The sequence below is a fragment of the Vigna radiata genome, chromosome 4 (genome assembly GCF_000741045.1).
Source record: "Vigna radiata var. radiata cultivar VC1973A chromosome 4, Vradiata_ver6, whole genome shotgun sequence".
In the NCBI taxonomy this organism is placed as follows: Eukaryota; Viridiplantae; Streptophyta; class Magnoliopsida; order Fabales; family Fabaceae; genus Vigna; species Vigna radiata.
This window is the reverse complement of record NC_028354.1, coordinates 3,030,909-3,051,549: the sequence shown is the minus strand read 5'-3', so window position 1 is coordinate 3,051,549 and position 20,641 is coordinate 3,030,909. Positions and strand designations below refer to the sequence as shown.

Below are 20,641 nucleotides of genomic sequence, written 5' to 3'. Positions count from 1 at the left end.
ACATGCATAAATCCAAATGCACGTGTGATCCAAAATGCTAAACTAAGTAAGAAAAATGTATCAAAAACTGAACTTACTTTATTTTAGATTTCGATTGATCAAAATCTCCATCCACTAGTGCAAAAACGTTGTTTAATGTCGGTTATTTTGGGCTTTTAACGTCTATTAAACAACCAACGTCATTACCGGTGACGTCAATGGGATGTCGGACATACATTCAATAGACGTCTATGATGACGTCAGTTAGTGCCATGTCCGACGTCACCAGACGTCGGTGTAGGCCTAACCCGACGTTTAAAAGCACACTATAGACGCCTGTTTTTTCATTAACCGACGTCTAAAAGCACATAAAGACTTCGAACATGTCACAAACCGACGTCTAAAGTCACTTTAGACGTCGGTTTTTGCATTAACCGACGTCTAATACACTAGTTGTGCTTTAGTGCAGTTTTGTTCCTGTCTTTGGATAACCTAGTAGCACACTCTCCTTTTGTTAGTTTCCCCCAATATAAAGCTTGTGTCTTTTGAATTTATAATGGCATTTCGACCTAAAACCGAACCTGGGTGGTTGCTTAATTCCATTTACAACCGCAAGAAGGAAAAATTACGGTGAAACGATAACTAGGCAACGACCCAGTTTCATTTTTAGGTCAAAATGTCACCATAAATCCAAAAGATGTCGTTTTTTCTTGGAGACAACTAGCAAAGGGAGAATGTGGTACTACGTTATCCAAAAAACAGAACAAAACTACACTAAAACACAACACAAAGAAAACAAATTTTAATCAGTTGAACCAGAAGATAATCGATGAAAGACTGACAAAGGATAAACGGTAACCATAAAAAACCACGCATCTGGGATGCTTTGCCGCAAGAGAGAAAAAGGAGAGGAGGAAGACGATGATGTTATCAGAAACAATAATGCAATTCTGCAAGAGAGAAAAAGAAGAGGTTCCGCAAGAGAGAAAAAGAAGAGGTGCCGCAAGAGAAAAAGGAGAAGAGGAAGAAGATATCAGAAACTACAATGGCGTGAAGAGTCTGGTGTTTATTTAAAATGAAATGGGGCGTCGGTTGCTCCAGCAACTGACGTCTATAGTCACCTAGGCGTCGGTTGTCAAACTAATTCGACGACCAAGTTAACACATAAACTGACTTTTTGAATGCCCATTAGACGTCGGTGCGGAGGGGAGCCGACGTCTAGGAAGCTGAACCGATTGACATTTCATTTCCTGTTAGGGATGTTGACGACAGTTGTGAAGGGGCGCCGACGTCTATAATAATTTAGACGTCGGTGCCCTTCTATCGGACGTCCGAGTTTGGTGAACATAATTAATTACAAGCATATAGACGTCTGGCCCCTTAAAAACCGACATCTAAATTGCAAAAACTTTTGTCTTCCCACCTTCCGGACAGGCCATAGACGTCGTTTTTTGACTACGTGACATCTAAGGGCCTGAGAATTAGGTGAAGAGCATTAATTGCAGCCCGTAGACGTCAACCCCCCATTAAAAACGACGTCAATAGACTGTCTTCTCACCTACCTCAACCCATTAGACGTCAATGTAGTGCAGAGCAGACGTCTACAATCTCATAGACGTCGCCTTCCCTTGAAACCAACGTCTATGTTACCTACTTATTTACAGTAATACCACCGTCCACTCATATACGTCGGTCTTTTCTCGAACCGACGTCTTGTGGGTGACATTAAACAGTGATTTTACACTAATGATCATAAAATCATTAGAGGTTTCTGATTATTAAGTATGAGAAACGAGCTCAGAAAGTTAGACAAAAAGGCAAATGAACATAATGATTATTGTAAATTGAAACTCAATTATCGTTATAGTTAAAATTTTTATAAATAAAATAATTCAGTGTCATCTTTAAAACCATGACTACTCTTAAAATTATTTTGTAATAAAGAATGTCAAATTGTTTGTTTAAAAGAAGAAATTAAAAAAAAAATATTTATAAGTTATTAGAAGAAGTCATTTCAAATAATTAAAATTGTAGAATTTATAATTTACTAAAAACGGTTAAAATTTCATAATTAATCACTTTTTCTTATATTAAGAAAATAATTTTTAAAATATCATCTGAATATTTATATTTGATTAATATTTTATAATTTTAGTTGTAAAATTTTATATTTTAAAATAAATATTTTGTAAATGAGATTTTACCTTAAAAATAAAAATTCAATTATTTTACCTGAGAATTGAAATGTGAGATACTTTAATTATTTTATTCAAGAAAATAGTTAAAAAATAAAGAAAATTCAATTATAAATAATTTAGAAATATTTCAATGTTTTTAGAATTGTGGAAATATTTTATCAAAACAGTGTTAGGTAAATTATATTCATTTTCTTCGAATTTTTTTTTAATATAAATAAATGTATGACTGAGTTTTCATGAAAAAATAGGAAATTTTGATTGTTTTATTTAATATTAAATATTTGATATTTTTTAAATGCTTTTTGTGTTTTTTTTTTTTTTACTGAACATTCACTTTAAATTATAGTATTACGAGGTTAAGTTAAAGAAACTTAACTACTAATTTATGTTATAATTGTGGAGTAGACCAATATTTCTTGTTGTTTAGTGATAAAACAATTTTATTTTAATTTTTATTAGGTAAAAGTAGTGTTGTCAAAACAGGTTTTTCGACTCGCCTCATTACAGGTTAGTCACTTAGTGAACCAATCCAATCCGGCTCATTTAGTAGCGAGTCAGAAAAATTCGAACATGGCCCGACTTACCATGGGTTGGTGGGTTAAACGAGTTGGTTTACTGGCTCGCTTAATTACAATTTTTTTAAATAAAAAATTTCAAATTTTTTTGTAATTCAAATCTAATTAAATTTCACTTCCAAAATGAGGTTAAACTTAAGACAATTCAAAATTAAAAAGAAAGTACAATACAATTCAAATGTCATAAAAAAACAAACACAAAAAACATACAAATAAGTTTCTAATATTCATCGTTTTTGTGTCCCTTATCCATTTACAATATTAAAGTCTTGAATGGATATATCCACAATATTTTGCTCCCTTGAAGCATTTTTTTCTTTATCCCAATCTACAATAGAATAAAAAAAAGTGATAACTAATAATATTAAAACACAAAGTAATAAATAATTAAATTAATTTCATAGTAATGATAATAATGTTACTTGTTAGTTCAAAAACATGCAACCAATTTTGAGTTAAAATAAGTGCCTCAACATTCTCTGGAAGAATTGAGGAACGATATTTGGTTAGCACATGAGAACCAAGACTAAAGACAGATTCACTAGCAACTGTTGTGATTGAAATGCTAAGAATGTCACAAGCTATCTTAGATAAGTTTGGATAACGATCTCGACGATCCCTCCAATAACTCAATACATCCAACTTATCAAAAAAATTTGGATCAAGATTCAATCATCTAAATAAAGATCCAATCCAACCATGGAGGAAGTAACTAGAGGAGGGGAAATAAATTTTAGGTTTAATACATCATTTGGTCCCTTCTTTTGGGGGTTTGGTTCAAAATGATTCCACCTTTGGAAAAAGTTCACTAAGGTCCCATATTTCATTAAAAATTGTTCAATATCGTCCTTTTGGCAGACGGCGTTAAAATCATAACGGTGCAGATGCTAGCATGGCAAAACAATACTGACATGTTTAAAACAATGCTTACGTGACTCTGTGAAGTCATTTAAATGTGTAAATATTTAAGATAAAAATAAAATGACATAAAATAGGTTAAAATAAAAACCCCTTACCCTTATCTGATTATGCCATTTTTGGGTTCTTCGTTATTGTGAAAGTGGTGATTTCTAATCATTGTACTGCTGATTCTACTGTTGATTCCTTGAAGGTGCAAGTGGAACATCGTACGGATGTGAGGTAAGGAGTCATTATCTAAGCCTAATTAGTTGATGTTGTTGATGTTTTATTTGGGGATTAGGGTTTACAAATATCAGAGCAAAACCCTCTTAGAGGACCAAAGCAGCAACATCCAAATAGACCCAACCAAGAGTTGGAAAGAGGCAAGAAGCCATGGGAAAGGGAATATGTTTAGCACTTTCTTGTTGTAAATGTTGAACACGATGTTCTGGAAGTACCATAGCCTAAACACCAGAGAAAGTTTGAGATTCTTGGATTTGGGGACACTGGGGTCAACATTTTCTCCTCCAGGATTGGTTTCAAACGACAGCCTTAACGATTTGAAGCTTGGGTTTTGACGAGGGCTAAAGAAGGTGAGGAAGATATCCGTTGAAAGATCTTACCTTTGAGATTGAATGTTGGATCTGAGATGTTGGGGTGAAAGAAAGTTTGGAACTTTGGAGAGGAGTGGCTCTGTGTTGGGTTTGAAACCTTGTGAGAAGATTTGGTTTGAGATGGGGAGATGCATTGATGAAGAAATGGGGATTGGGTTTGGTGAAAGTGAGAGGGGAGGATGATGGAACAATGTTTGAAGACAACATTTTTTTTTCTTAATCTGTGGTTGTTCTTGATCTCAGACACAAAAACAATGAATAAGAGAACTGAAAAACTGATTCTGAAAAGGTCATAAGCACAGATTTGGAGCTTTAAAACTTCCAAATCAATGGAGTCCTTTTAAGCGCAGAAGAGGAACTGTGAACTAAAAACAGAACAGAAGAACGTCCACATATTCATTAAACTTGACAACTTAGTAAGGTTGTGCCACAGTGGCATTTGAACCGTTAAGTTTTTAAAGGCGTGAGTGAAAAGGATCAGACTGAACATTTTTTAACAAACAATGGGGCCTTATTGAATTTTTTTAAAAGGTAAGATCATTTTTAACCAAACCCATAAAAGTAGGGACCAAAATAGATATTAAACCTAAATTTTATTGCTTAGATATAAAGAACAAAATGATAGATATTTCACATTTATTTTTCTTTTAAGTGGATGGAAACCCTCAATTGTTACAATAGTTACTTTCATTGTAGTACTTCTACATTGTCAAATTGGCTTTTAGTGTATACTTGCACGGTTAATACATAATAGGTTGTCCAATATTTTTTCTTTAACACTGAATCATGGGAAAAGCTTTTCTCTATTACTTCTTTATAAATAAAGCAGTTCAAACATTTCCCAATAGGATGCTGATATTTTGACAACCTTTTTTAACAATTCTTTTACAACAGGACATGTGTCATCACTTTATTGGTCTATTTGAATTTATGTTTAAAAAAATATTTGAAACGGACCAATCACGTACTACCACATATGCATTATAAAAAAATTGTCAAAAAAGGTTTTTCCTTCCTAGTACATCACTCTAATTAGCCAGCTACCAAACTTTAGTTAAATCTACCCATATTTAACTATCAATACTAAAATTAGAGGTGTAAGTGACTAGTACTATTCTTCTTTCTGGGTAACTAAATGATTGATTTGATTTCAGGAGAATTAACATCGGTAATGCATTTCAAAAGATGAGTATGCAAACATATGAGATAAGCTTGAATAGTTGAATTTTGTCAAATTAGTCATTGATTTTATAAAGAGCAATGGTTGAGAATTATTAATCTTGTGGTTACAATTACTATTTACAGTGGTGGAGCTTCTTTAGGATATACAATATAATTGTCAATTGATGTATAACTGATGTCAGAGATAAAATAGTCTGTAGGCAACATAAGTTAGCTTAGAGACAAGGAAACCCAAGAATTCCATACTTTCATATTGGTTGTTTCTTTTTCTTTTTAGTTAATTAGACTAACTTAAGAACTTCCATGGACTTCGTCTTTCTGTCTTGCAAAGATAAAGGGTTTTCCATTAGAATACAGTACCATATGGATAAATTATGCCAGAAATAAAAAAAAAAAAATCATAAGGGAAACAACATATTGGAACGAAACAACAACACCTGTACAGTAGGGAATGCAACAATTAACTAAGGTTGAGGGTTGCGGATGATCATCAGTGAAGTGAGAGTACCGTGAGAGCATAACATATTCACGATTCATGAGAGTAACATGAGGTTTTGTTTCGTACAAAGTCAGAATGAGGAGAGTATTTTTTAGGGTTTCATAATATAAGGTAATAAATTAATAAAATAAAATTAGGTGGATTGATGAGCTAATCCAGCTCACTACGGGTTTAATTCAGATGATTCAGATTTTAAGTGAGCTCGATTAAAAATTGATCTGCATAAAAAAATACATTTCTTTTCAAATCTAATCCAATATAAATCTGTGGTTCGTGGTAGACTGATATGTGAGTTCTAACCCATTTTGACTTATATGAAAAAATTAAATTAACTTATATGAAAATTAAAATTAAATTAACTTCATTCAGATATTAAAATAAATTTAAATTTATTTCTGTACTTACATATATATATATATATATATATATATAAATATTATGGATTTTAAGTTTTAAAGTCAAGGATATTTAAATATTTTCATTCTCAAAACTAAAAAAAAAATTTCAAACCCTTACTCACCTCTCTCATTCCTCTCAATTCAATCATTTCTCTCTCATCTCTCTCACTCCTACATTTTTTCTGTAATCTCTACTGTGGCCCCAATTAAAAAAAATCAGAAACACTGACTCTAAAAAAAGAAATCCCTAAACTCTTACTCACCTCTCTCATTCCTCTCAATCCTTACTCTTTCATCTCTCTCACTCCAACCTTTTCTCTATCATCTCTACCGTAGCTCCAATTAAAAAAAAATCAAAAACACTATCTCTTAAGCATTTTCTTACAAAAAATGATTTTATAATGAGTTTTCATTTTATAATTGTTGTCTTATCTAATTTTATCTAATTTTCACAAGAATAATGACATATGAAAGAATTGGTAATTCGCCTGAAAAAAAAATCAGAAACACTCACTATTAAACAATTTCTTACAAAAAATGATTTTATAATGAGTTTTCATTTTATAATTTTTGTCTTATCTAATTTTATCTAATTTTCAGAAGCATAATGACATCAGAAGGAATTGATAATTGGTCTGAAAGTTTTGTAAGAGAAGACAATTCAACATGTGCAGATGATGAAATTAGAGAGGTTAGTGAAGATGATGAAATTGAAGAGATCTTGATTGAATCTTTGCCTGAAGACGAATATGCCAATGACTCAACCCTTTACAAAGGTAAATTATTTAACGATGAGTATTTCTAATTTTTTTTCAGTTGGATTTACCATAGGATGATAGAGAAAATGTTGGAGTGAGAGAGATGAAAGAGAAAAAGGGTTGATAGGAATGAGAGATGTGAGTATATATATATATATATATATATATATATATATATATATAAAGAATTAGAAATACTCGTCGTTAAACAATTTACCTTTGTAAAGAGTTTAGTCACTGGCATATTCGCCTTCAGGTAAAGGTTCAATCAAGATCTCTTCAATTTCATCATCTTCACTAACCTCTCTAATTTCATCATCAATAGATGTTGAGTTCTCATCTCTTAAAAAACCTTCATGCCAATTACTAATTTTTTACGATATCATTATGCTTGTGAAAATTAGATAAAATTAGATAAGACAAGAATTATAAAATGAAAACTCATTATAAAATCATTTTTTGTAAGAAATTGCTTAACAATTTTCTGATTTTTTTAATTGGGGCTACAGTAGAGATGACAGAGGAGTTTCTTTTTTTTTTTTTTAATTTTGAGATTGAAAATTATTTAAATATCCTTGACTTTAAAACTTATAATCCATAATGTATGAGGGTATTTTTGTCTACTATAATCCGGTACACATTCTTAAAAGGTATCAACTGAAAAATACCCTCATTTGTCATGGATTCTAAGTTTTAAGGGTAAGGATATTTAAATAATTTTCATTCTCAAAACTAATAAAAATAAAAAAAGAAACCCTAAAACCCTTACTCACCTCCCTTATTCCTCTCAACCCTTTCTCTTTCATCTCTCTTACTCCAACATTTTCTCTATCATCCCTACTATTGCCCCAATTGAAAAAAAAAATCAGAAACCCTTGCCTAACCCTAATCCACCTTCCTCACTTATCCAATTTGTTTCTCCCTTGTCTCCATACTCTCCCTCAGCCACACACAACAATTCGTGACATCGTAATTCGTTGCTCTTGTTCTGTTCGTTCATTTGGAGGATGTGTTATATATTTTCCCTTCTTATTATTAAATTAAACCATGTAAATAAAACCTTCATAAATCAATTAAATTTTCATACATTATTTACACATCTACACCATATTTCATTATATTTTTAAAGAACAAGATATTTTCCTCTATTGTCCTTTCCCCTTTACACAAAGTGTTTCTTTTTCCTTTCTTTGGAATACATGATGTAAGATTACAACCTAGAATTAAAAGAATTGTACTCCTAGGGAGCTCTTCTATACCTATTTCTTTATTTTCCTATGTCCCTTTTTTTATCACTGAAACAACTTCTACATACTTTTAGAATAAACTTTAATCACTCTGCAATAGAATAAACTTTAACCACTATGCAAGATAAAAGACAGTAAAATCATTTTTTACCTTTGAGATTTGGAAAGAGTAAAATAAAGTGACAAAGTTTATATTCATTTTACACACATTAATAAATATAAAATGATTATAAAAGAGTAAACTTTTTCAATTTTTAAAAAATATCTCTGATTCAAATTACCACCACCATCTTCAATTGGGTTGAGATGAGAGAAGAAAAAATGTTGGAGTGATGACAGAGAAAATGTTCAGATGAGGGAGAAAATATCTTTGATGACAAAGGGTTTCTGTTTTTTTTTTTTTCAATTGGGGCAACAGTAGGGATGACAGAGAAAATGTTGGAGTGAGAGAGATGAATATAAAGGAATGAGGGAGGTGAGTAAGGGTTTGGGGGTTTCTTTTCTTTTAGTTTTGAGAATGAAAATTATTTAAATATCAATCTATGACAAATGAGGGTATTTATATCTACTATAATCCGGTATATATTGTTAAAACGTACCAACTAAAAAAAGAAGCGTACGCGTGTTAACAAACCTATATATATATATATATATATATATATATATATATATATATATATATATATAATTTTGATTAAGTAAACATAAATAAATTTTTTAAGAAAACTAAAATAAAAAAAATATCTTAACTTTATAAAATAAAATCATATTTAAATTTACTGTATAATGTGGTAAATATTCTACAGTTTATTATTTTAAAAAAAAACATAATAACATAATAATTTGAAAGTATTGTAGAATAGGTGGAAGAAAAAGAAAAATACATGAACGTGAAGAGATTGTGACCTTATTCTATTGCCCTGTAAAAAATATTCACTCTCAGAAAGAAGTTGCAATTTAGGGTTTTAACTGTGTTCTCACTCGTCTCCAGCAATCTTCTACGACATTCTCTCCTGCAATCTTCCCCGACATTCGTTCCTCCACTTTCGAAACAATGGCGAGCACCAAAGTTCAGAGGGTTATGACTCAGCCCATAGTACCGTCCTCATTCCACACTCTCTTTTTCTTTCCCTTTTCTTTTGCTCTAACTCTAACCTAACTTCATTCATTCCTTCTTTCTTTCCTCAGAACTTAATTTTCAGGTTTCTTCAGAGCGTAAGTTTCCACCCACATTCTAGTTCATAACTGTTTCTGGGGGTTTGCCCCAATTTCCCCTGTTCCTTTGCTCTAACTGTTTTGTAATTTACGCAGAAAGCACGCATTCAGATTTGGCTTTTTGAGCAAAAAGATTTAAGGATTGAAGGCCGAATCATTGTGAGTCTTGGTTTTTATGCTTGTTTATGTATGTTTTTCTCATGCTTGGTGTTTGACTTCTTATGTATGTTATTATTATCGGTATATTGGATTTTGGGGGAATTTAGTTTAATGGTGGTGTTCTGTTGGTTCTTCAAAAAAGATGCAAAAGTTTTCTAGTCATACTGTCTAAAATGTGTATGTATTTTAGTCCATTGCAATATGGGGTTATGAGCTCATATGTAAAACAGCGTGATCTAAATTTTTTGTGAACCTTTTTGGTTCTGGGAGGGGAGATGGGGATGAATGGTGGTACTTGTTGTAGACAGTATACCCTTGTTAAGATATTTATCATTTGAACGATAATGGTTGAATATAATAAAACGATTAATCTTCTTTGTGTCTAAAACACATAGTAATATATTCATAATGAAGAATGATACAAGTATATATGGAATCCAAACATAAATATGGTAAATAGAAGATAATGTTAAAAACAATATCAACAATATCTACCAATATCAACCATATCTACCAATATCAAACAATAGCAAAAGTCTATGTTTTCCTAATTAACATAAAACCCAATATATCTAACACTCTCCCTCAAGTTGGTGCATATAAAAATCGTATGTACCAAGCTTATTACAAATATAATCAATTCTTGGTCCCCTTAAAGACTTAGTGAAAATATCTGCTACCTAATCATTTGAATTAACAAACTCAGTCTTGATGTCTCTAGATACAGTCTTTTCTAGAATGAAATGACAATCAATCTTAATGTGTTTGGACCTTTCATGAAATACAAGATTAAAATTGATATGAAGAACTGCCTGATTGTCACATATAAGTGTCATTTGAGTGATATCTCCAAATTGTAACTCTTTAAGCAATTGCTTAAGCCAAAGAAGTTTATAAGTAGTTGAGGCCATAACTCTATATTATATTTCTGTACTAGATCTTGACACAACACTTTGTTTCTTGTTCTTCCAAGAAATCAAGTTACCATCAATGACATCGGAGGTAGATCTTCTATCAAAAGGAGATCCTGCCAATCATAATCCGAATAGCAAACAAATTTTGTATGGTTATTGGAACCATATAAAAAACCTTTTCCAGGATATCCTTTAATGTACTTTAATATACGAATGAGTGCATTTTAATGATCTTCACATGGGAATTAAGAAATTGGCACACTGCATTGACTACAAAAGAAATGTTAGGAGGAGTAACTTTAACATAATTTAATTTCCTAACAAATCTTCTATATTGCTTAGAATCGGAAATAGGCCTCCCTTGATTTGGTAGGTGTTTGGTATTAGGATCCATGGGTGTGTCAACAAGTTTTGAATTCATCAACCCAGTTTTCTCCAAAATGTCCAATGAATATTTCTTTTGAGATATAACAATACCGTCATTGGATTGTGTTATCTCAATACCCAATATATATTGATTATGTCAAGATCTGTGGTTTGAAATGGTGGCAAAGGTGTTGTTTCATTTGGGAGATGTCATGGTGGTCACTGCCTGTAAGAACAATGTCATCAACCTATATTATCAAATAGACACATCCAACACTTGAGTGACGGTAAAAGAATGAATGGTCTGCCTTAGTTTGAGTCATACCAAATTGTTGAACCATTGCTAAATTTGCCAAACCAAGTGCTAGGAGACTTTTTCAAGTCATATAATGATTTGCAAAAACGATATACAAATCCAGAAGACTCTCCTGAGTAACAAATCCAGGAGGTTGTTCCATATAAATTTCTTACTGCAAATCCTTTTTGTGATTGAGTAAATCATATAGGATAATGTATTTATAATGAAGAATGATACAAGTACATATGAAAACCAAACGTAAATATGGTAAATAGAATATATTGTTAAAAACAATATCAACAATATCTACTAATATCAAACAATAGCAAAAGTCTACGTTTCTTTAATTAAATATAAAACACAATATATCTAACAGTAATCAAGGATAATGTGATTTTGTTCATTTCCAATCAGGGTTTTGATGAATACATGAATTTAGTTCTTGATGATGCTGAAGAAGTGAACATCAAAAAGAAAAGCAGAAAGACATTAGGTATGCTACCGTTTGTCAAATGTTGTTCTATTTATCTTAGCCACTTGTGCATTTTCTGAAGAATTTCATTTTTTGATCAGGGAGAATCCTTCTTAAAGGAGACAATATAACCTTAATGATGAGCACGTAAGTGAAATTAAATTGTACTTAATTCTGAGCACAAAACATTAATAAGTGAAGTTTAGGAGACAACAATTTTGCTTCTCTAAATTTCAGGGGGAAATGATGAACAAGAAGAACAGATGTAGACAATGCTCCTTTCCAACAAGAAAGTAAAATTCTATTTCCCTTTTCAGTTTACTTCTTGTTTGGCTCGTTAACTTGTTGAATATGTTATCAGAGAAATATGATCTTGTATGAACACTGGATATATTTTTTAGTTTGGCAGCTTAACATGATGGTTAGTTTGTTTTCTTAATTTTGCCTTCAGTTTGCCTCTGTTAACCCAATTCCTACCTGGAAGTGGATGATTTTATCGTTGATGATGTATGACACTGATATTATAACCCTGCCCTCATTCATTGGAATTCTCCTTTTATTATATCTTTATATCATAATCAACATCTTAGAGTATTCAATTCCTATATAGGAATTTGTCAGATTGATTTCTTTGGGATGTCATTTTTTTATATTTGCTAAGGTTTCACAAAAGGCAAATGCCTATTATGCAGGTTGTGAAATAGTACACTTTTGCAAGATTCACATTTAGATATATTGAATGGGACTGCTTTCAAATACTATGACACTTGCTTCAAGTGATTTAGTTATTTTGAATGGAAAACATTTTTGGTTTTTTCATTTTTCTAGTGCTTTGACATCATAGAGTGGGTGTTTTCTGTGAAAAATAAATATTTTAATTTACTTTAAACTTAAAACAAATGTAAATGCTAATATTTTATTTAGACTGGTAATCTTTAGGTTTTCAATTTAAATGAATTTAGTAGCCATATTTGATTAAATAATTTTATGAGAAATAGTCAAATTTAGGTTAACAATCAATTTTGAAAGAAAGCATTTTTATGTTTATTTCTAAAAGGATCTAGTTTTCAAAATTAAACATATAAAGTTGTTTAAGATGATCAAGTAACCTTCATGAAAATAAAATGACCATTTGAAAATCTAAAGTTTAAATTCTTAAGAAAGTTCGGACATATATTAAACTTACAATTTGAAATCTTAATATTAGAACTGAAAGCAACGGTATAAGTAAGAGATAAATTTGCAAGAAAAAAAAAATTGAAGGATGTTAAGATGTAAGTCTAAGAAAATTATATGAATCCAGTTCATAATCAACGCTAGTTAAAGCTCCAATACGATTTATGCTATACTATAATTCGGTGTAATCACAGAAGAATGGATATAGGACAACGCAAACACACTGAAATCAATCAGAAAATTAAGAACTTATTAGAAAACTTATGTAGTTGATGCCTCCATGCCCCAACCACGAACGCGAATGTGAGTTGCATCACTAAGTAGAAATGCGAATCGTAACTATATTATGTACCTATATTTTCTTAGGATACTTCTTTATGACAAGACCCATGTTCACTAAGTTATACAAGACTATATTTTTTTTCAAAGACACGTGTTTATAAAGGAGGTTCATCCTTTTAACCTGTGTTTTGAGTGCGTAACTTTTATTTCAATTACATTTGTTAACGGAGAGTTGAATCCACGATGTCTCTTCTTCCTCTTCTTTTTAAACCTTTCAAATCAACCATCTCGTTCAGTAACGTCTAGTCAAATAGTTTGAAACATCTCAGTTTATTTATGCTTCTCAATTTTCATTTTGGATATAGTATAATATTAAATACTCCTTGGTGTTTTAAGTTGGAGGTTTCTTTTGCATCTCTATAAATATGAAAATTTTCACTTTGCCCATAAGAAGAGATTTTTCAAATTGTGTAATTTAAGCTTTTTTATGACTTTTAAAGATTTTTTTTTTCTTTTTTACTTTCAGATTGTGTGATGAATTGGTGAGACGGGCTTCTTACATTTCACTCAGTCTTTATCTTCAATGACCTTCAATATTTCTATACAGCACGATAAAATAGTTGTGACAAAAAAAGTATTTATGATTTACGGAAACATAAATTATAAGAAAACATATAACATCATTTTTAATAGAAAAAAAATATTCATTCTCATGTTAATATACAAAAAAACTCATTTATGATGACAATAATACCACATAATTAACTAAATTTGTCAACATCATCTAAAATCAGTAAAAAAAAAACTGTACAATTGGATGGAGACATAGATTCAAATAACTCGGAACCTAGAGATAAGCTTCTGCACATGAAGGTCAACACAGTTGTTAACATAATTTTTAGTATGAAAAAATATTCATTCTTATGTTAATACACAAACAACTCATCTACGATTACAATAATAACTACATAATTAACCAAATCTGTAAACATCATTCAAAATTAGTAAAACTAAAATTGCACAATTAGGTGGAGAGCAAGGTGGAAATAACTGGGGATCTAAAGATAAACTTTTTCACATGAAAGTCTATCCAATTGTTGACATCACTTTTAGTAGCAAAAATTATTCATATTCATTTTGATGCATAAAAATCTAATATGTAGTATGGGGAGGTGGTCGATCGGTCGGATCCACATCGATGGGCAGTGAAGGACCGATCGGTCAAGAGCCAAAGAAGTGGAGACATGGCTGAGCGGTGAAAGGTGCAGAAAGCAGTATTGAAGAGTAATTAATGGTCTTAATGGGCAAATATTATAGAAAAGGAAACAGAAGATACGATAGTTAAAGACAGTTAATGCTAGTTATTGGGCCTAATACCTATAAATACGAACCTAACAACCAGGTAATTTACTTTTATCTGATTACATTCACTTTGATCTCCTTGTGACCTAGCTGACTTGAGCGTCGGAGTGTTTCCTTGCAGGTCACCACCGTTTGGCCTTTCAGCGAAAACCTTTTGGCGTGTGTCAAACGATCGGGAGATCGAAGGGAAGTTTGGAGAGTTCAGTCTCGGATCCCTTAACCGAAACATAATATATGATGACAATAATGACCACATAGTTAACCAAATTTATCAACATCATCCAAAATCAGTAAAAAAAAAAACTACACAATTGGGTGGGAGAACCAAGGTTCAAATAACTAAGGACCTAAAGATAAAATTTGCACAAGAAGGTCAACACAATTGTTGACATAATCTTTTAGTAGGAAAAAATAGTCATTCTCATGTTAATGCACAAACAACTCATCTATGATGGCAATTATGACCACGTAATTAACCAAATCAATCAACACGATCCAAAATCAGTGAAAAAAAACTGCACAATTGCGCAAAGACCAAGGTTCAAATAATTGGGGACCTAAAGATAAACTTCTGCACAAGAAGGTCAACCCAATTGTTGACATAATTTTTAGTAGAAAAAGAAATATTCATTCATGTTAATGCACAAACAACTCATCTATGGTGGCAATAATGACCACATAATTAACCAAATATGTCAACCTTATCCAAAATCAATGAAAAAAAACTGCACAATTGGACGGGGACCAAGGTTCAAATAATTGGAGACCTGGAGATAAACTTCTGCACAAGGTCAATAATTGTTGACATAGTTTTTTAGTAGGAAAAAATATTCATTCTCATGTTAATACACAAACAACACATCTATGATGACAATAATTACCATATAAATCTGTTAACATCATCCAAAATTAGTAAAAAAAAAAAACTGCATAATTGGGTGGGGACCAAGGTTCAAATAATTGGTAAACCATATTTTGAAAAAACCATATTCATTTGCATGTTTAAGTAAAGGTACTATCCTCAAATTAACATTATAGGCTGCTAACACTTTTCCTATGGGTAACTGACTTTCAGATCCAAAATTTGGTTTTTGTAGACCATGTCTTATTTTATGGTTTTCCATAGTTTTTCCATAATAAACTATGATACCAATTCCAAAATCTCTTTTTAAACTGCATTCTTTTTGGTTCGTCATTCTGTCATGATTTCAATTGCAACAATGACAATAACATAAAAAAGAGTAGGGTCGTAAGTTACGATTCAAACACTTTGAGAACGCCACGAAGAAGAGAAATGGAAAATCCAGTGATAAATGTAGTAATTTGGGTTATTACTTCCATAATTTTCCTTTACCCGTTCTTGTTTTATCCTTAACAATTTACATTATTATGATTTGCATTATTGCAAACATTAATTTCAATTCTCTTATTTATCTATATTTTTCTCCATTTTTATTTTCTTTTGACCTTTATCTACTATTCCATATCTAAATACAATATATATATATATATATATATATATATATATATATATATATATATATATATATCCTCGGTACTTAGTCAAACGGTTGCTTGATGCGAGCCCTAATGCACTGGTCCTAAGCAACTCGCTCAATAGTTGACCAGGTGGTTATACCTTACACAGGACCCCCAAGCCCGAGCTAGAAGTATTTGGCATTGGGGTTTGACAGGTGATCTCTTTGGCATGGTTGGCCATCTGCGTTGAAGGTCCTCACACTTGGCACCCGGGGTTTACCCCGTTCGACTACTTTCAAAATGTATTTAGAAGTGATTGTTGGCGACAAGAGGCGTGCACCGCTTCATGTTTCGCACCTAGGAGAACTTACAGATGTACACAATTTGGACCGTCAGATGATGTCAGTCTAAAGGTGGATGGCCCTTAATGATTATAGATTATTTTTCTATATATAGGGGTGACCTTTCCTGTCACTTTCACCCTTTTCTCCTACTCCCTCTACATACCGCAAGATTATTTCTTCATTTTAGGTAATAAAATGTCGATTGTCCGACTATCTTTGTCTGAAGAGTCATCAGGAAGGGGTGACAAGAGGTTTATTGGTGATGACTCGCGGTCTTTGTCTCTAAGCTTTGTGTCCTCCTCGATCTTAGAGACAATAGACCAGGATGGTGTCTCAATTGACAACTTGGCCAAAGTAGATACTGATAAGGTCGTGCATAAGGTCACAACAGGTTTACACTATAGTGGGGTGCAGGTTGACGCCCGTAAAAAGGGGGAGGAATGCCAAGGCGCCCTGCCGATGATAACAGGTTATGAATGGGTGTCCCGCGAGGTGGGTGAGTATGTCACCTCTTTCTGTACGGGGAGGAACTTGGAGGACTGGGTCGAACAGGTCTGTATTGTGCGAAATGGGGAGGATGCATCATTGATCAAGATGACGATTTACAAGGGGAACGAACAGGTTTATCATGGGAAGCGGAAAAGCGCTGAGAATTTTTTCTTCATGTACACTTTCCCCTTCGCCCAAATGTACATTCGAGTTCCCTTCACCAACTTACAAGCGGTTGTGTAGAGGGAATTAAATTTGGCTCCCACCTAGCTACATCTGAACTGTTGGGTGTCCATGCAAGCATTTAGGGTGATATGCGTCGCTTTGGTTCTCACCCTCATCCCGACACTTTCCTTAATTTCTTCCACACTCGATAAATCATCAAGCGGGGTTGGATTTCTTTAATCTCTATGGAGGGGAAATGGTTGTTCAAATGGTATGCTCTATTTGCACCGGGTGGCGCTCCTTGTTAGAGCCCGTGTTGTCCTCCTACACGGTTTTCAGGATATTATCCCTAAGTTTGGTTCATGCAGGTTGTTTCATTCTTGTCGGGATAGAATGTTGAGCGGTCTATTCCAACCTGAGGGTTGTGTTTTCAATCCCAGTGACATTCTCGACGTTGGTCGCATTCTTGGCACGCAAGGTTGCTAGCTCTTCTTCGTACCGTTACTGCATTTTTAACATCTGCTATTATAATGTCATGATCATCTCAGTCGGTTCCTCTGAGTTCATGTTTCTTATGGTCATCATTGGGTTTTCTTTAGGATCCTTCGGCCCCACGTGTGTGTCAAAATGTTTCGAGTGTGGGGTTAGGAATTATAATCAAAACACTTCTTCACACATTTCTTCAAGCCTCTTAACGTCGTTTTCAATCTTGGTTACACAATTTTTCAAGTCTTTAATACTCCGTCTTCAAGCCGTGTAGGGGTGTACTTGCCAAAGGTACTTCGACGCTCAAGTCAGTATTTCGATCGTTCAGTTAGCACAGTAAAATCTGAAGTTCACAATAAATGCAATCATCTACCTTCTTACTTCAAACTTGTATTTATAGGTTTTGAGATGAACTTATGATTAATATATTCTTAATCATGACTCAATACCTAATAAGCATATTTTACTTATGAATTTGATTATAAATAATACTTAGGGTGTGTTCACTTGAGGGTGATTGGGGGAGATGATTTGAAAGAGAGTGATTGAGGGGATTTGAGGTTCATTTTTTTGTGTTTATTTGAGTGGATTTGAAGGTAATTGAGAGTGGATTTAGAGGTAAAGTTTGTGAGAATTAGTGTAAGATTTAATTGATGTGAACGTTTTAAAAAATTAGTTTAATTGGTAGAAATTGAAGATTACCAAAATGCCCCTAAGTATTAAAGTAATTAAAATACTAATAATGTAATAATATTGCCTCTATTTACAGTAACTGCATTGCATAATTTGCTGTCAAATTAATAAAAAAGCAGGTCCATGTGTTGATGAGAAAAGAGCCACACGCCTCTACAATATGCAATTGAAATCTTCCATTCCCCATAGACTCTTATTGCACCAACCAACAGGGATTTGAATCTCAAAAGTTTGTCTTCAATTTCAGGGCTTTCAGTAATGCAGCGGCGAAAGTCGAAGTAGGGGTGGTGAAATTTCTATCGGGTTCCAAATTTTGATTCAAAGTTGATAAATTTCGGTGGTTTTCGTTGGTGGGGTGGGGGAAACTATGGTGTTGTAGGCTTCACCATGTTCCTTGGCAAGAAGCTCGCTAGAGGAGATGTTGGATTCACTTCGGCGATGGGACGAGGAGGAGAAGAAGAAGGATGCGTCACCGGCCTTGCCTCCGAGGCCGACCTTGCATGCAAGGGTTCCTCTGGCACGGTGGTCGCTGCCGAACGATTTTAATGAGGAGAGGTAATGAGCGTCATGTCGTGCTGGAGAACGGAGTTGCAGCAACCATGGACGAAGGATGCAGTGGATGTAGCAAGCTTGAACCGTGCTTGTAATCGAATCCACCAACTCTTAACTGAATACAACACTTAAAACCAAAGGTTGTAACCGAATACAACCAAGGCGTAACCCGATACATGTTTCTCTTTTCCTCTCACTTTGCAGCTTATCTGAATACGCAAACCCATAACCGGATACAGCTTCATTTCTGCAACCGAAAACGCGAGCCTCTTCATCATCAACGCTTCTTCCTGCTTCCAGCTCAACTCCCCCATCTTCAACGCATCTTCATCATCAACAACACCACCAGCCACGAGGTCAGTGCATGGTTTTTGTTTTTTCTCAGCGATTGCAGGAAGGGCATAAAAGCCACGAAGAAGAGAAATGGAAAATCCAGTGATAAATGTAGTAATTTGGGTTATTACTTCCATAATTTTCCTTTACTCGTTCTTGTTTTATCCTTAACAATTTACATTATTATGATTTGCATCGTTGCAAACATTAATTTCCATTCTCTTATTTATCTATATTCTTCTCCATTTTTATTTTCTTTTGACCTTTATCTAATATTCCATATCTAAATACTATATATATATCCTCGGTACTTAGTCGAACGGTTGCTTGATGCGAGCCCCAATGAGCTGGTCCTAGGCAACTCGCTCAATAATTGACCAGGTGGTTATACAGTACACAGGACCCCCAAGCCCGAGCTAGAAGTATTTGGCACTAGGGTTTGACAGGTGATCTCTTTGGCATGGTTGGCCGTATACGTTGAAGGTCCTCACACTTGGCACGCAAGGTTTATCCCGTTCGACTACTTTCAAAATGTATTTGGAAGTGACTGTTGGCGAGAAGAGGCGTGCACCGCTTCATGTTTCGCACCTAGGAGAACTTACAGAGGTACGCAATTTGGATCGTCAAATGGTGTCAGTCTAAAGGTGGATGGCCCTTGATGATTATAGATTATTTTTCTATAAATAAGGGTGACCTTTCCAATCATTTTCACCATTTTCTCCTACTCGCTCTACATAACGCAAGATTATTTCTTCATTTTAGGTAATAAAATGTTGATTGTCCGACTATCTTCGTCTGAAGAGCCATCAGGAAGGGGTGACAAGAGGTTTGTTGGTGATGACTCGCGGTCTTTGTCTCTAAGCTTTGTGTCCTCCTCGATCTTAGAGACAACAGAGCAGGATGGTATCTTAATTGACAACTTGGCCACAGTAGATATTGATAAGGTTGTGCATAAGGTCACAACAGGTTTACACTATAGTGGGGTGGAGGTTGACGCCCGTAACAAGGGGGAGGAATGCCAAGGCGCCCTGCCGATGATAACAGGTTATGAATGGGCGTCCCGCGAGGTGGTTGAGTATGTCACCTCTTTCTGTACGAGGAGGAACTTGGAGGGCTGGGCCGAACAGGTCTGTATTGTGCGAAATGGGGAGGATGCATCATTGATCAAGATGATGATTTACAAGGGGAACGAATGGGTTTATCATGGGAAGCGGAAGAGCGCTGAGGATTTTTTCTTCATGTACACTTTCCCCTTCGCCCAAATGTATATTCGGGTTCCCTTCACCAATTTACAAGCGGTTGTGTTGAGGGAATTAAACTTGGCTCCCACCCAGCTACATCTGAACGGTTGGGTGTGCATGCAAGCATTTAGGGTGATATGCGTTGCTTTGGATCTCACCCTTATCCCGACACTTTCCTCCATTTCTTCCACACTCAATAGATCATCAAGCGGGGTTGGATTTCTGTAATCTCTATGGAGGGGAAATGGTTGTTTAAATCATATGC

At 33.8% G+C, this 20,641-nt stretch overlaps 1 protein-coding gene across 1 annotated transcript; it reads left to right on the top strand.

The window, feature by feature from the left end:
* The first annotated feature begins 9,260 nt into the window (after window positions 1-9,260).
* Window positions 9,261-12,379, top strand: LOC106758888 (small nuclear ribonucleoprotein E). The gene is made up of 6 exons (XM_014641890.2): window positions 9,261-9,446; window positions 9,539-9,565; window positions 9,662-9,724; window positions 11,717-11,795; window positions 11,876-11,921; window positions 12,012-12,379. The coding sequence occupies exons 1-6, from the start codon at window positions 9,405-9,407 to the stop codon at window positions 12,019-12,021; spliced, it is 267 nt and encodes an 88-aa protein (XP_014497376.1). The 5' UTR covers window positions 9,261-9,404; the 3' UTR covers window positions 12,022-12,379.
* The last annotated feature ends 8,262 nt before the right edge of the window (window positions 12,380-20,641 follow it).

Coding starts and splice junctions, on each gene's coding strand:
- LOC106758888 (XM_014641890.2), top strand. CDS start 9,405: ATGGCGAGCACCAAAGTTCAGAGGGTTATGACTCAGCCCATA. Junction 9,447..9,538: donor GGGTTATGACTCAGCCCATA/GTACCGTCCTCA, acceptor TTCTTTCCTCAG/AACTTAATTTTCAGGTTTCT. Junction 9,566..9,661: donor TTTTCAGGTTTCTTCAGAGC/GTAAGTTTCCAC, acceptor TAATTTACGCAG/AAAGCACGCATTCAGATTTG.